The sequence below is a fragment of the Trachymyrmex septentrionalis genome, unplaced genomic scaffold, assembly GCF_001594115.1.
Source record: "Trachymyrmex septentrionalis isolate Tsep2-gDNA-1 unplaced genomic scaffold, Tsep1.0 scaffold159, whole genome shotgun sequence".
Lineage (NCBI taxonomy): Eukaryota > Metazoa > Arthropoda > Insecta > Hymenoptera > Formicidae > Trachymyrmex > Trachymyrmex septentrionalis.
The window spans coordinates 27,784-40,789 of NW_017304747.1; the positions used below are offsets into that span (position 1 = coordinate 27,784).

The window sequence follows — 13,006 nt, forward strand, 5'->3', positions numbered from 1 at the left end:
CCCGCGAGACTTCTCCAATCGTCCAGAGGAAGGTAAATGGGATCGAAATAAACATAAAAGTCCTTTATCGTTTAGCGATATTCGTAATAATAATTGAATATTAATGTTTGCAATTGTATTAACGAGAGCATGCCGATAGAAACATTCCGGCCGCTAGAAGTATACCCCGGCCCACTTTTTCAAATATAGATTGTGCCGGCAATGCGTTGGAAAGATAAGAAACGAAGCACGTCATTGCTTAGCGCCCGGCACACATCTCATTGCACCGTACCAAAGAATTCGCGTCGATGGTCGCTGTGCACATTCGCGATTACATTACATATGTAATACTAACATTGCAAAAATAAGACAAATACAAACCATAATAAACTTCGATGAATAAAAATGTCGAAAGAGAGAAAGCGATGAAATCTACGGAAAATCTAATTAATTTCTATTATAATCTGTCGCTTCTCTAAATCTCGAAAGGAAAAAATTTTAAGAAAAAGGTATCCGGAAGAAATAATATCATTCTCCACCATTCTCTATCGTTTCCTGTTACGAGAGTATGATTTTATTGGAATAAAATATCAATAAAGACGTAATGTTTCATTGCAAGTTTTGTTGGAATCTCTCTTTCTATGTATACTTAAAAAATAACTAAAAATCTGCCATAATTATTAGTGTATTTACGGTAGTAGAAATTCTAAGCACTATCGCAAAAAATTACCAAAAAAGCCCTTTGTTGTTAATCGTATCAAGGATATTTGATATAGATATGCTCTCGAGGCATAATTAATTATCGTAGGCGGCTCATCTATTATAAAATCGGAGAAGAGTACACATTTTTCTATCGTATTATTACAAAAAGCGTAGCATATTATGCATAATAAGTATTTCATGTATATCATAATTTTCTAATAAAATACTTATGAAAGGAGAACGTATAAAGAATTAATCATGAATATTAATTATAACAGACTTTCATGTTTCGTGGAAAAAGAAACGATAAGGAACGATAAAAGAATTTGATGTTACAAATACACTACACAAAAAAATTGAAGGATCACTTAGTATGTTCTCCAAAAATAGATAATGCACAAGAGAGTATAACTTTGTCAAAAATAATCATAACGAGATTTTTAAAAAAGTATTTTAAAGCTTGAAGGCTCTACTTTCGAGATAGGTACTTAATATTTCTATCTCTCTGATTGACTTTTTACAAAGTTATAGAAACGTAGGTGAGTAGTGATACCGACCGCTAAGCAACGGCGCGCTTCCTCTTTTAGCTCTCTAACGCGTAGCCGGCGCAGCCTATGTTTGAAAAAGTAGGCCGGGCTATACTTCTAGCGGCCGGAATGTTTCTATCGGCGCGCTCTCATTAGTACAATTGCAAACATTAATATCTCGATTATTATTACGAATATCGCTAAACGATAAAGGACTTTTATGTTTATTTCAATCCCATCTACCTTTCTGTGGGCGATTGGAGAAGTCTCATGGGATACCCTGTATACATATATGTATACAATACATGTATACATATATTTTATTATATATGTATTCAATTAAATGACAACAGATTTATCCACATTTTTACATAGAAAATGCACTCTGAGCAGGCTTATCAGGCACTTTGGGTCCTATGCATGTCGGTAAAAGGTACGAATTTGGTCCAGGTCCTTCATCTAGAAATTTTGTCACACCTCGTGACTTAATACTGTAAACTGGTACTCTACGATTGTGGTTCATTGGTGGACACAACTCGGGAGAGTAAGCTCCAGGTCCAGGGATATGATCTGGCACTACAAGTATTAATATTATTAAGTGTAGCGGTTCCTTACGCCACACAGGTTCCTTCTGCCACCCGCACGACAACCAATTGACTGCAGCTCAACCCCTAGAGAGCTGGCGAAAATCCGCGCTTAAGATCCGCTCGGCAAGAGATATAAGGTCTGCCGGAGCGAAGGAGAGCAGCTCATTTACCGGAGCCAAGTAGTGTAATCAGTGGTTACCAAGCTGTATCGTATTCATGATGGAAGGGATAACATGGTGTGTGCAATTTGCAAGCATCTTTCTCTGAATCTACGCTCTTTCTGTCTTTGAATTTCGATAAGAGACTAAGGTTGCCAACTGTAAAACGCTAAACATGGGGTGTATTTATAGTTAATTTTTATTGACTTATGACATATCTTAAGACTGTACTTAAGACAGTCTTAAATGTAAGAATTGACTATGAATACCGACTATGAATACCTGCTTCGTGTTGTGAAATTGGTACAGAATTGGAACTTGTTTAACACACTTTATGTTTCTCTTTCTAGAAACATAAAGTGTTAAACAAGGAAAGATTCAGTGCTAATTTTCAATACGAAACAGGCCGGTATTTATAGTTGATTCTTGCATTTAAGATCTTAAGTACAATCTTAAAATGTCATAAGTCAATCCGAGGACTGTATTAGCATTTTAAGACAGTTTTAAAATAAAAACGAATATGAAATTATAAATATTGCTCCATGTTTAACGTTACACAATTGGCAGTCTTAATCTCTTATCGACATAGACAAAGAGGACGGAGATTCAGAGAAAAATGCTTGTAAATTGCACACACCATGTTATCCCTTTCACCATGATCGTATTACGAGACGAGCGAGAAGATACCTATCGGCAAGATTGCGACGCGGCAGCCGAATAGCAGAGGTGCCACCCAGCAGTAGCCGGACAGTAGCGGAGGCGCAGCCCTTCAACAGGAGTTGACCAGCAAAACCATTGAGATACCGCAGCCGGATAACAGAGGTGCCGCCCAGCAGCAGCCAACCAGCGAAGGCGCTGTTCAGCAGCAGCAGCCAACCAGCGAAGGCGCCGTTCAGCAGCAGCAGCAGCAGCAGCTGACTAGCAGAGCTGCAATGATATCGCGACCGACCAGCGGAGGCGCAGCGAGGACGCCAGCCAACAGCGAAGCAACGGCCTCGCAGAGGAGCGGCAGCAACCGTGTGACTCCACGCTCACCATTGCCAACGAGATGAAGACTCATCCCGCTCGACGTATCACCGCAGCGCCAGTGACGGCCGCTGAGAATATTGCTCAACACGTGGGACTGCCGGTTCCGGATACACATCGCCGAATTACAGCACCATTCCGGCTATCCTCTCGCCGCTGCCTGTGACGCCGCCTCGGACCATCGGTATGCAGACGTCGAGCAACGAATAGGAGACGTCGCAGAAGCCGAGATCAGTGGAGCTCTCGCCGCATACGCCACTGGGATCACTGCCGGCCTGGTGAAAGAGAGTTGCCTTTCGACTACCGTCTACGGGCCAATCAGAGGAGGTTGACGATAACAACGAGCTCTGGCTAGTCCCGCTAAGTGGACTCGCTGTTAGCCGCCAATCGCATATCGCAAATATCGCGTATCGCGGTAGACACCGCATTATAAACGGCCTTTTTCAGGGCCATACAAAGTATCTCAATAGGCTCTTTTCAGAGCCACCTCAATCATTGTACATAAGTCTGTAAATACACTGTAAATAGCATCACATCCACGTCTCGTCACTCACACGGAACCTTGCGACCACTGCGAGCAAACTTTCTGCGCTACTGGCGACAATAGGTTCATCTAGAAGCACGACCGCTCACTGAGAGCTCAATAAGCTCTTTTACCTTTGGTTTGGTTTACATTTTTAGATCTAATGGAATATGCCAATCAAAGCGCTCAGTGAGCTATCGTGCTTCTGGATGCACTTAATATGGTCGACTGTAATCCTCCGAACACGCTAAGCGAATGCAACACGTATTACACACACGACGCATCGCCATAATATTATATACACCGCCACAACTGGCGATCACATGCCTTCATCACTATATTAAGTATTAATATTATTTTCTTATAAGCTTCAAGGAAAGCTATTTTATACTCACTACTCCAAGCTTTCCTTCCTCTGATAGTGTAAGCAGGTGGATTATCTGATCCAGATTTTGTTAAATTTCTGACATTGTAATGAGGACCAGGCCCTATCACAGATGTCTTTATATGAGTTCGAGCTCGTATACTATATGCTGGATTTCTATATCGAGATGGATCATGACCATTGTAGCCAACTAATGTTGGTAATTTATAAACTGGACCAGGACCTGTATTTACAAATCTATATTAATATACAATATAAGATCAATAGTTTATACGATTTGTATTGTTAAAAATAAATAATTATTATAAGATTAGAGAGAAGATTATTTATGTGAGTACATCATTAATAGTTATACTATTCGATAAATTTAAACTTTTCTAGACCATGAACGGGACAAAATCCTTATAGACTTTTCGTCACTGAGAATGAATCTATAAATAAAATTGTTCTATCACGTCATGTTTTTGAAAGAATTGAATCCCTAAAAGTGCTAAAAATAGCATTTTTTAATACTTTTAAAGTAAAGTATCTTAAAAATGTGATGTGTTAGAATAATTTCATTTATGAGTCCATTTTCAGTGACAAAAAATCTGTATAAGATTCACTTTGTTTTGTTCATGGTATAAAATCTGTCGAATAATATTATCAAATAGCTTACCCTTCATAATACAACTTAAAATTCCTGGTTTATTTTCTTTGCCCTCCATTTTCACTGTTGCTTGATGTATATGACAGGCATAATAAAATCTATAAAAACTAGTTTAATGTATAAAAATTGTTCTCATGATAGACAGCAAACTATACATGAATAAAATTTGAAGATCTGAATTTCAAGTTGATATGTTCGCATCAATTAAAGCTTGTTACTATAAAAATGAAATAAATGATATTTTCAAATATTTTATAATTGACAGCTTTGTATTTAGAAAAAAACTCTATTACGTAAGTTATAAATATCACCGCTAAAATTATTATTTTCTTCTTTATCAATATCACTGTTATTATAAATGTTATAATCTTGTATAATATCTAACAATTTTACTCTCATTAATAATAAATTTTCTCTTCTTTTCAGATTTGTTTTATCTTTATTTCTGTCCTTACTATCAATTTTACCTGTATCAATATTCAAATACTAGGTTTATTATTATTTTTCTTACTTTCTATTAAAAATAAAGTAGGAAAAAGTGTTCTTATTATATGAAGACATATATTTATGCCAATTATGTGTGCATAATAATGGGAAATGAATGACTTTAACAACATCATCAGAGTTGTAAGTTTTTGTAAAAAATTATCTTAATAAAGAATTTCAGAAATATCTAAACACTTATTCCACGAAAACACAAGTTTTAGATCGTATTTAAATCATAGATGATGCTGTGGCGATTGCATCAACACAGATAAGGAGATCCGCGAAAGCAGTCATCGTAACATAAACACACAGACACATCATGTCGAGGTCACCACTTTGGTGTGTTGTGCGGGCGAATTATAATTCCGCCACATGTGTAGATAGATTACCAAAATAAAAAAATAAAATAGTTATGCGAATTGATACTCCGAAGAAGGTATTGCATACTCGGAATCGACCGAATTTTCAATTTCGATAACTGTGACAATCTCGCGTTCCTACTCATTTATTTTATTTTAATTTTATTTTACGTTATGTGGTTCCTCTTTTCTCGTGCGAATAAACCTTGTCGATCAAGTTGACATCGGATCTATTTTATTTCTTTATTTTGGTGACCTATCTACACATACGGCGGAATTATAATTCATTCGCGCAACACTAAAATACATTATATTTTACAATAGGAAAAAAAACACAATTTCTTTATATTTCACAGAAATTTACAAATTATGATAAAAGACAAATTTTTTTTTATATAACATGATATTTTATGACGTTTTAGTTTCGTCATCAAAGTTTTTATTAAATTAAAGAATGAACAAAATATTAAATAAAGAAATATTTTTTAATAAAAGTCTTTTTAATAAAAAAGAAAAAATTATATAAATATTTAGAAGTAATTGTTAAATTATTAAGGCTCCTGAGTAGTCGCCGCAGTCGAACTGAATCGTGACAGAAATGAGAAATGACACAAATTTTGTTACGTGTTATTTGTAAATAAAGACAATTTGGATAAAATAAAATGAGATCGCTTTAATATACTTGTAAAAATGAGGCTATCTTTGTCCCCCTAACAGTCAGTAGTAAATTAAATTTATAATAAAAATTAACGTGGCATTTCTATTCCTTCTGACGTCACGATTCACTATGGCCGCAGCGATTATTCAGAAGCTTTAAGGGAATCCTAAATCCAAAATATATAAATAAGATAAATTAAATTGAGCTCTCGAGATAACAAATAAATATAAATTAATTGACAGGCAATTGAAAGCAAAAATAATAGACGTTGTTCTTAAAGAATTAACAAATATATTTCCTGGAGATCTACATATAATTAGATAAAATCGGATGTTTCGGCTCCGTTAATTGGAGCCATCCTCAGCGATGTCCAAATAATAAATTTAAATTAGAAAATTGTTCGCAATGATTAGGTCCAAGAGAGCAGCCGAGAGAATCTCTTCAATTTCACATTTGAGAATCATCATTGTCAATTAGTTGTTTAGCAAGTCTAGCTAAATGAGCACTAAAGATTGACGTAGTGAATGATAAGCAGTGATACCGACAAGATACTATTAAAGACCAATATCCTTATGGGAGTTCGCGTCCTTGTGAATATTGAAGTGATTAAGAGTTAAAAACTGATATTATTGTACTTATTTTATGATTTATGATTTAGTTTAATAGACGTATTTATGCATGTAGAACTCAATAATATTCGATTTTTCTTTAAAATTGTGATTTCAGTTATCGTCAAAGTTTGATAATCCACAGAGATGATAACTACAGAGGAAAAATTGTATTTTTGGACAATATATAGAATATTATAACTTTACAAATATGCATATTTATTTATGAAGCATTTATGTAATAAAAAATCATGAATTTAATAATGTATTAGCTAAATATTTATGTATATAATAACAGCAAATTTATATCAATTGTTGATAATGTCAGCGATAAATGTCTTTAATTACCTCCGGGCCCTTGGGCCTCTTTCATAGCGTCAAATTTGCCCAGGGTTGGCGGTCTTTAATAGTATCTCGTCGATGGTAGAACTAATCAAAGGATTTACCAATTGCAAACTATAAATTATATCTAAAGTAAGTTATGGAAAAATTTTTATCCTCATAGTTTACAACTGATGAGTTCTTCGATTAGTTCTACATCTTTATCACTACTTATCATTTCTAATTCACTATGTCAATTTTTAGTTCTCATTTAACTAGACAACTAACTGACAACGATGCTTCTCAAACGGCTGCTCTCTTAATCATTGCGAACAATTTTTTAGTTTAAATTTATTATTTGGACATTGCTGAGGACGATTCGAACGGAGCCGAAACGTCTTACTATTTATTTAATTAAATGTAAGATTTATAGTTAACAAATATATTTCCTGGAAATATATTTGTTAACTATAACGCTTTAAGAACTGAATCCATATCGGTTTTTAAGTCTTAAATCATAAGATATGGATGAATCTTCGATTATTCTCTTCGCATTCGATTGTAATTGATCAATTTCTTAAGGCTTAAAATACTTATTGTAGATCCGGACTTACCAATTCGATAGGAACTTACAAATATACAATTTACGTGTCAGTAACATATCAGTGCACACTACTATATCAATATCGCATGCACATATGTATACATTTTCTAACTAATTAATTTTTTATATTAGGTGTCTAAGCTAATCCTAGAACACAATGATCGCATTCAACACTCAACTGTTGCAAAGCGGATCCATGAACGCTCATTGCTATTGGATAATCTAAAAGAATACATCAGTAGCAGTGAACATTCACGGATCTGCTCTGCAACAAAGTCTGCTGAACGCGATAAATATTGTTTGTTCATATAATCCCTAATCCAAATCAAAATTATTTTATATATATAAAGTATAAAATTTATATATATTGTTAATAAGTATATATTGTTGCGAGTCGATATTAGAAGTCGTTAACAAAACTGTAATTTTCCAACTTTTTTCATTTTTATGTAAAGTCGACCAGTTTGGAGTATATTATTACTTATAGTTTAATTGTGAGGAAGAGGGGAAGGATTTTTAAATCTGTAAAGGCAGATAAACAAAATATTTATTTGAAAAACAATCAATAAAATAAACAATTTTAAAATCGAAATTAAGAATCAAAATTATGATTAAAAAATTCTGTGATATTGTATATTTTATTGAATTTTGTAAATTAATAATAATCAATATAATTTTTTTTTCGAAATATCTAATTTGCCCAATGGCTGTGTAATGTTATATACATAAACATCTTATCTATTAAAAAAATGAGAATATAAAATTAGAGTTTTTTCAGATTTATTTACACACTTACATATTAGTTAAGTTTATAATACCTGCGTTCTGATGTATGCCACGATAATTTTTGTATATTTTATATAGGAATGGGTAACTCTTTTGCAACTAGTACTAAGATTTGGTCTATACTCAGACACCAATTTGTTATATTTTTGGAAACTTTGCACCAATTTTCGCCATGATGAGGTTCTGCGACTATACATCTCTTTTTTACATCCTCTTGCTGCTCTTCTGTACCATTCAGCAGTTCAAATTTGTAAAAATACGCCCATGCATCGCCTAAATCTGAATCTATTTTCACCGTCCTATTGAACCAATCTCTACACTTCGAAATCTTGTGCTCGCACCAAAATAATCTGTAATGGGGAAACATCCATACAATGTTTTTATTATTTTAAAAAGAAAAAAAGAGGGAGGAAGAAAGGAAGAAGGAATAGAAAAGAGACAAAAAGAGAAAAGGAGAAATTCAATTATTTTGAATATAAAAAATATTCAACTTCTTTATATTCTATATAATGACTTGATATTTTAATAAAATAAAAATCTAAAATTTTAAAAGAACATTTACTTTGATACTGCCAAAAGAACGTAAGGATCATGTTCGCATTTTTTAGTGGCATCGATACTTTTCGTTTTTCGTTGAGGTCGAGGTTCCATAAAAATTGCTTCTGCCCAGAGCAGTCCGGATGTGGAACATTCTTGTAATGCCTTAGCCATTAATGTATTTGCCATATCGCGCGCACCACCTTTTTTTAATTCATTCCGTATAGCTTCCAGCCATAATTCCGCATTTTTAGGATTCTTAAGTCTTGCTTTTTCCAAAACTGAACGCGCTTTAGTCACTTGATTTTTTCTGTGCTCCAATCGCGCCAGCAGACACCACAAAGGTATCGAATTTGGACATTTCTTGATCTACAATGTATAAAAAAAAATACATAACTTTATCTGCATTCGCATTATATTATAAAAAAATCGTTTTTACCGCTTGATTATATGTGTCTATTGCTTTGTCTAAATATCCTTGTTGTTCTTCAATTTGTCCTTTCATTAGCCACAGTTTGGGGAAGTCGTCAAAAGCTTCGAGAGCTTCCTTTAATAGATGTAATGCTGCATCAAGATTATTAAGAGCCCATTCCAACTTGGCGCTTTTCATCATCACTCTAGGCGTCGGAGCGGATGCTCTGGCTTTTGCCAATAAACGTCGCGCTCTCTCATATTCTGAGTTTTCAGATTCGAGTTTCACAGCTGCCAACCAAATTTCTTCGGAATTTGGATTAGCTTGAAACGCGAGAGATAAAATACCTCTAGCTGCTGGTACATCGCCCTGAAAGCAATGGAATTGCAGATAAAAAAAAAAGATAAATAAGAGAAATAAATATTATAAACGTATAAATTATAGGAGTGAATCTACTTACAGCCAGCCATTTTGATTTTGCACCCATCAGCCAAAGCACTTCACTCTTGGGACAATGAGCGACTGCTCTTTGTAATAAAGTTTCTAAAGATTCCCGCGTGCCATATGTCTTTTCAAAATAAGCTGCACGTAGCCAAATTGATTTCTTACTAGGAAATGTCGTCAATGCATAAGCATAGACAGCTCTAGCGCATTCCAATGCTCCTTGTTGAGCGCACTGCAAGCAATATTTTTTAAATATAAATATTCATTTTCACATATATATCATTTATTTATATAGGAAATTACAAAATTAGAAAATTATTAGTCTCACAGCTTCAGCATCTTCCATCCAAGTATGTTTTCTGTCCTCTTCTTCTACTCCAAAACCGATAATAGCTTTAACAATAACTTGACAACAGTGCACTGCTCCTGCTTTTTCAGCTTCCATAGCTTCTTTAAACCAATGTTCCCTATTGATCTCTACTCCATTCGCACTTAACGAGGATATAGCACGTTCGATAATCTTCTCCACCATATGTTTATTGCCATTTGCTTCTTCCAATTTTGCAGCAGTAGTCCAAATTTGTCTATCGGTTGGGATATTCTCTCTAGCTTTGTTTAAGACTTTTCTTGCATTATCATAAGTTTCCAATCTAGCAAGAGCAAGCCACAAATCTACACTAGTCGGACAACATTCGACCGCACGACTGAGCAAGATTCGTGCATCCTCGGGCTCTTCTAACTCAACAGCCGCTTTCCACAGTCGGACCGAATTCGGAATATGTTCTAGTGCCTTTCGGTACACTCTCCGCTTTGCTTTTATTTCCGTTTCTAAATCCGCGGCCTTTATCCAAATTCTTACGGATGTCGGAATGTGGCGCACTGATTGCGCTATTACTGCTTTTGCTGTGTCCGGTGGCTGCAGTCTTGCAGCTTCTAACCACAGATCTTCAGAAGTAGGATTAACTTCGCATCCTTTCATTATTAAGTTTCTTGCCGCTTGAACCTTTCCAGTCACCTCTTCTAGACGCGCAGATGCAATCCATGCAGGAGGATGATTAGGATTAGTTTCTCTGACGGATTTTAACAATAATCTGGCTTTCTTTATGTCGCTGTAAAAATAAAATTGTATTAAAGATTTTATCCATTTATAAAATTTTGAAATTAAATATTACTTTAAAACCAAATATGTACAATAATTATTTACTTACTTTATGTCTCCACCATAAGTAGGTATCATACTCTGTAAATCCGTAAGGTATCCTTTTGGATCAACTACAGTTTGGCCTTCTACAGAATCAGAAACCTGATTCAGCTTGACATTCATTAATGTGTTTCTGGCCTGTCCAATCTTCCTGAGATCAAGATCTCCCGTAGGAGTTAACATACCAGGTGTCGCCACACCTGGCATCATGGAAGTGAGACCGCTAGATGGATCAATGCTGGTAGACGTCTCCCCTCCTAAATTTCTCGCCAGTACAGAATCTGGCAACGGAGTGAATTTTTCTGCTCTTGGATTACGCTGCTTTCGATTTCTAGCATCTCCTACCTCAGGAACATTCTTCCATTCATCTTCAGTTACATTAACCAATTCTCTTTTTAGGTCTGAGAATTGTTGTTGAATTTTGGGGCGTTCTTGACGATAGCGTTCCAATTCTTCTCTGAGACGCTTTTCCCTATATTCTTTACGTTTTTCGTCCATTCGTTTGTCAATAGCCTCATAAATAGCATCTGCTTCTTCATCATCTTTATCATAAGGATCCTGGTACAATATAAGAATATTAATATCTACATTATTACTTAACAGATATTCAATTCTACTTACTTTACTAAAAAGAGAACCTCCATATCCTGAAAATTCATCATAATTTGAATCGTTCAAGTCTTCTTCATCTTCCTCCTCTTCTTCTTTCTTTTTTGTACGTTTCGTGGGTGGAGCATGTCTGTCATCTCTATTATGTTCACAATAAATTTAAAATTAGAAGCATTCTAAAACTATTGACTCTATCAAGTACAAGCATCTTTTATTCTTGGACAAGAATAAACGGTAAACAAGGATAAAAATGATACTGGGGTTGACAGAGTCACAAGTTTTGAAACACACCTCTGTAAGTAATACAGGCACAGGTAAGAAAGGAGGCTGAGAAGAAGACAAAGTCTTCCTAGAGGTACAGCAGCAATAATGTACGCTATGACTTTACTTGTGATACATCTTACCTTACTTATGGGTTTGCCTAATCTTTTTAATATCTATTGCTTTTAGTACATTATAGATTCATTTATTTAATAAGATCAAGATAATAGATACATTTTACATTGCTTAGGGATCTGTCTAATCCTATTGGAATCTATTATTTTTAAGTATATGTATATATATATATATATAAAAGTTTAGACTCATTTATTTAGCAAGACAAAGATTAAATAAGTACATTCAATATATACTCTACCTTGCATAGGGGTCTGTCTAATCTTTATAGAACTATTATTTTTAGTATATTTTAGTCTCACTCTCATTTGGGTTATGTTCATATATCACTGTTAGTCGACTGTCAGTACTAAAAATCTATAGATAGTTTCCATTATGTATATTATACTGTACTAACTGGCAATAATATATGAACACGGTCTTGGTACGACGAAGATTTAATATACAAAGTGCATGCACATGTGATCAGAACATGCATACGTGATCCCAGCATATGCATAGTTCGTTACATGATGGTCAACATGACAAGTTTCGTAACCTCAACAGTAGTGAACATTAGATTAATATCTCGCTTCACGGAACAGAGTGACACTTTCTTTTCTGCCAGATTCTTTCATTTCACGCAAAAAACGCGTCGAATGAGCCTAATTTCATTAAAATTGGAGGTGAGGTAGCTGTTCCAAATAATTACCTTTTTTCAATTATATAATATAATTTTTTACTTACGAAACGTCATTGGCATCTCGAGCGGGACCAATATCAGACCGTGTTGTAAATCCCGTTGCTCTGAATAGAAAAAAAGTAATTACATAAGTTTGTTATTTAATTATAGTTTATATTGATACAAGGAGATAAATACATACAAATACTATATACCGAGTTAAAACTTACCCTCTACCAACACCGGCAACATATCCCAAGGGTGCCGGTACACCCAAAAAATGCTTTTTATTCCGTGTATTTAATGAAACCGAAGAAGCTGTCATCTTGGTGGTTCTTAAGTTGTGTCTATGGGTGCTTTCCAATTGCTTAACACATCTTAATACCAA

At 34.7% G+C, this 13,006-nt stretch overlaps 2 protein-coding genes across 2 annotated transcripts in view; both read right to left on the bottom strand.

The window, feature by feature from the left end:
- Window positions 1-4,703, bottom strand: part of LOC108745911 (outer dense fiber protein 3-like) — a 5,867-nt gene extending 1,164 nt beyond the window's left edge. Inside the window, exons 1-3 of the mRNA XM_018482333.1 lie at window positions 4,546-4,703; window positions 3,898-4,110; window positions 1,580-1,784 (exon numbers count right to left, since the gene is read on the bottom strand). Coding sequence (XP_018337835.1) covers window positions 1,580-1,784; window positions 3,898-4,110; window positions 4,546-4,594 — 467 coding nt within the window. The 5' untranslated portion in view covers window positions 4,595-4,703. The remainder of the gene's footprint in view (window positions 1-1,579; window positions 1,785-3,897; window positions 4,111-4,545) is intronic.
- Window positions 4,704-8,372: 3,669 nt separating this feature from the next.
- Window positions 8,373-12,996, bottom strand: LOC108745915 (pre-mRNA-processing factor 6). The gene is made up of 9 exons (XM_018482337.1): window positions 12,849-12,996; window positions 12,684-12,743; window positions 11,574-11,700; window positions 10,960-11,510; window positions 10,080-10,860; window positions 9,768-9,983; window positions 9,335-9,676; window positions 8,921-9,264; window positions 8,373-8,708 (listed from the first exon to the last, which is right to left on the bottom strand). Exons 1-9 carry the CDS (start codon window positions 12,941-12,943, stop codon window positions 8,429-8,431), a joined length of 2,796 nt encoding a protein of 931 aa, XP_018337839.1. The 5' UTR covers window positions 12,944-12,996; the 3' UTR covers window positions 8,373-8,428.
- Window positions 12,997-13,006: the final 10 nt, after the last annotated feature.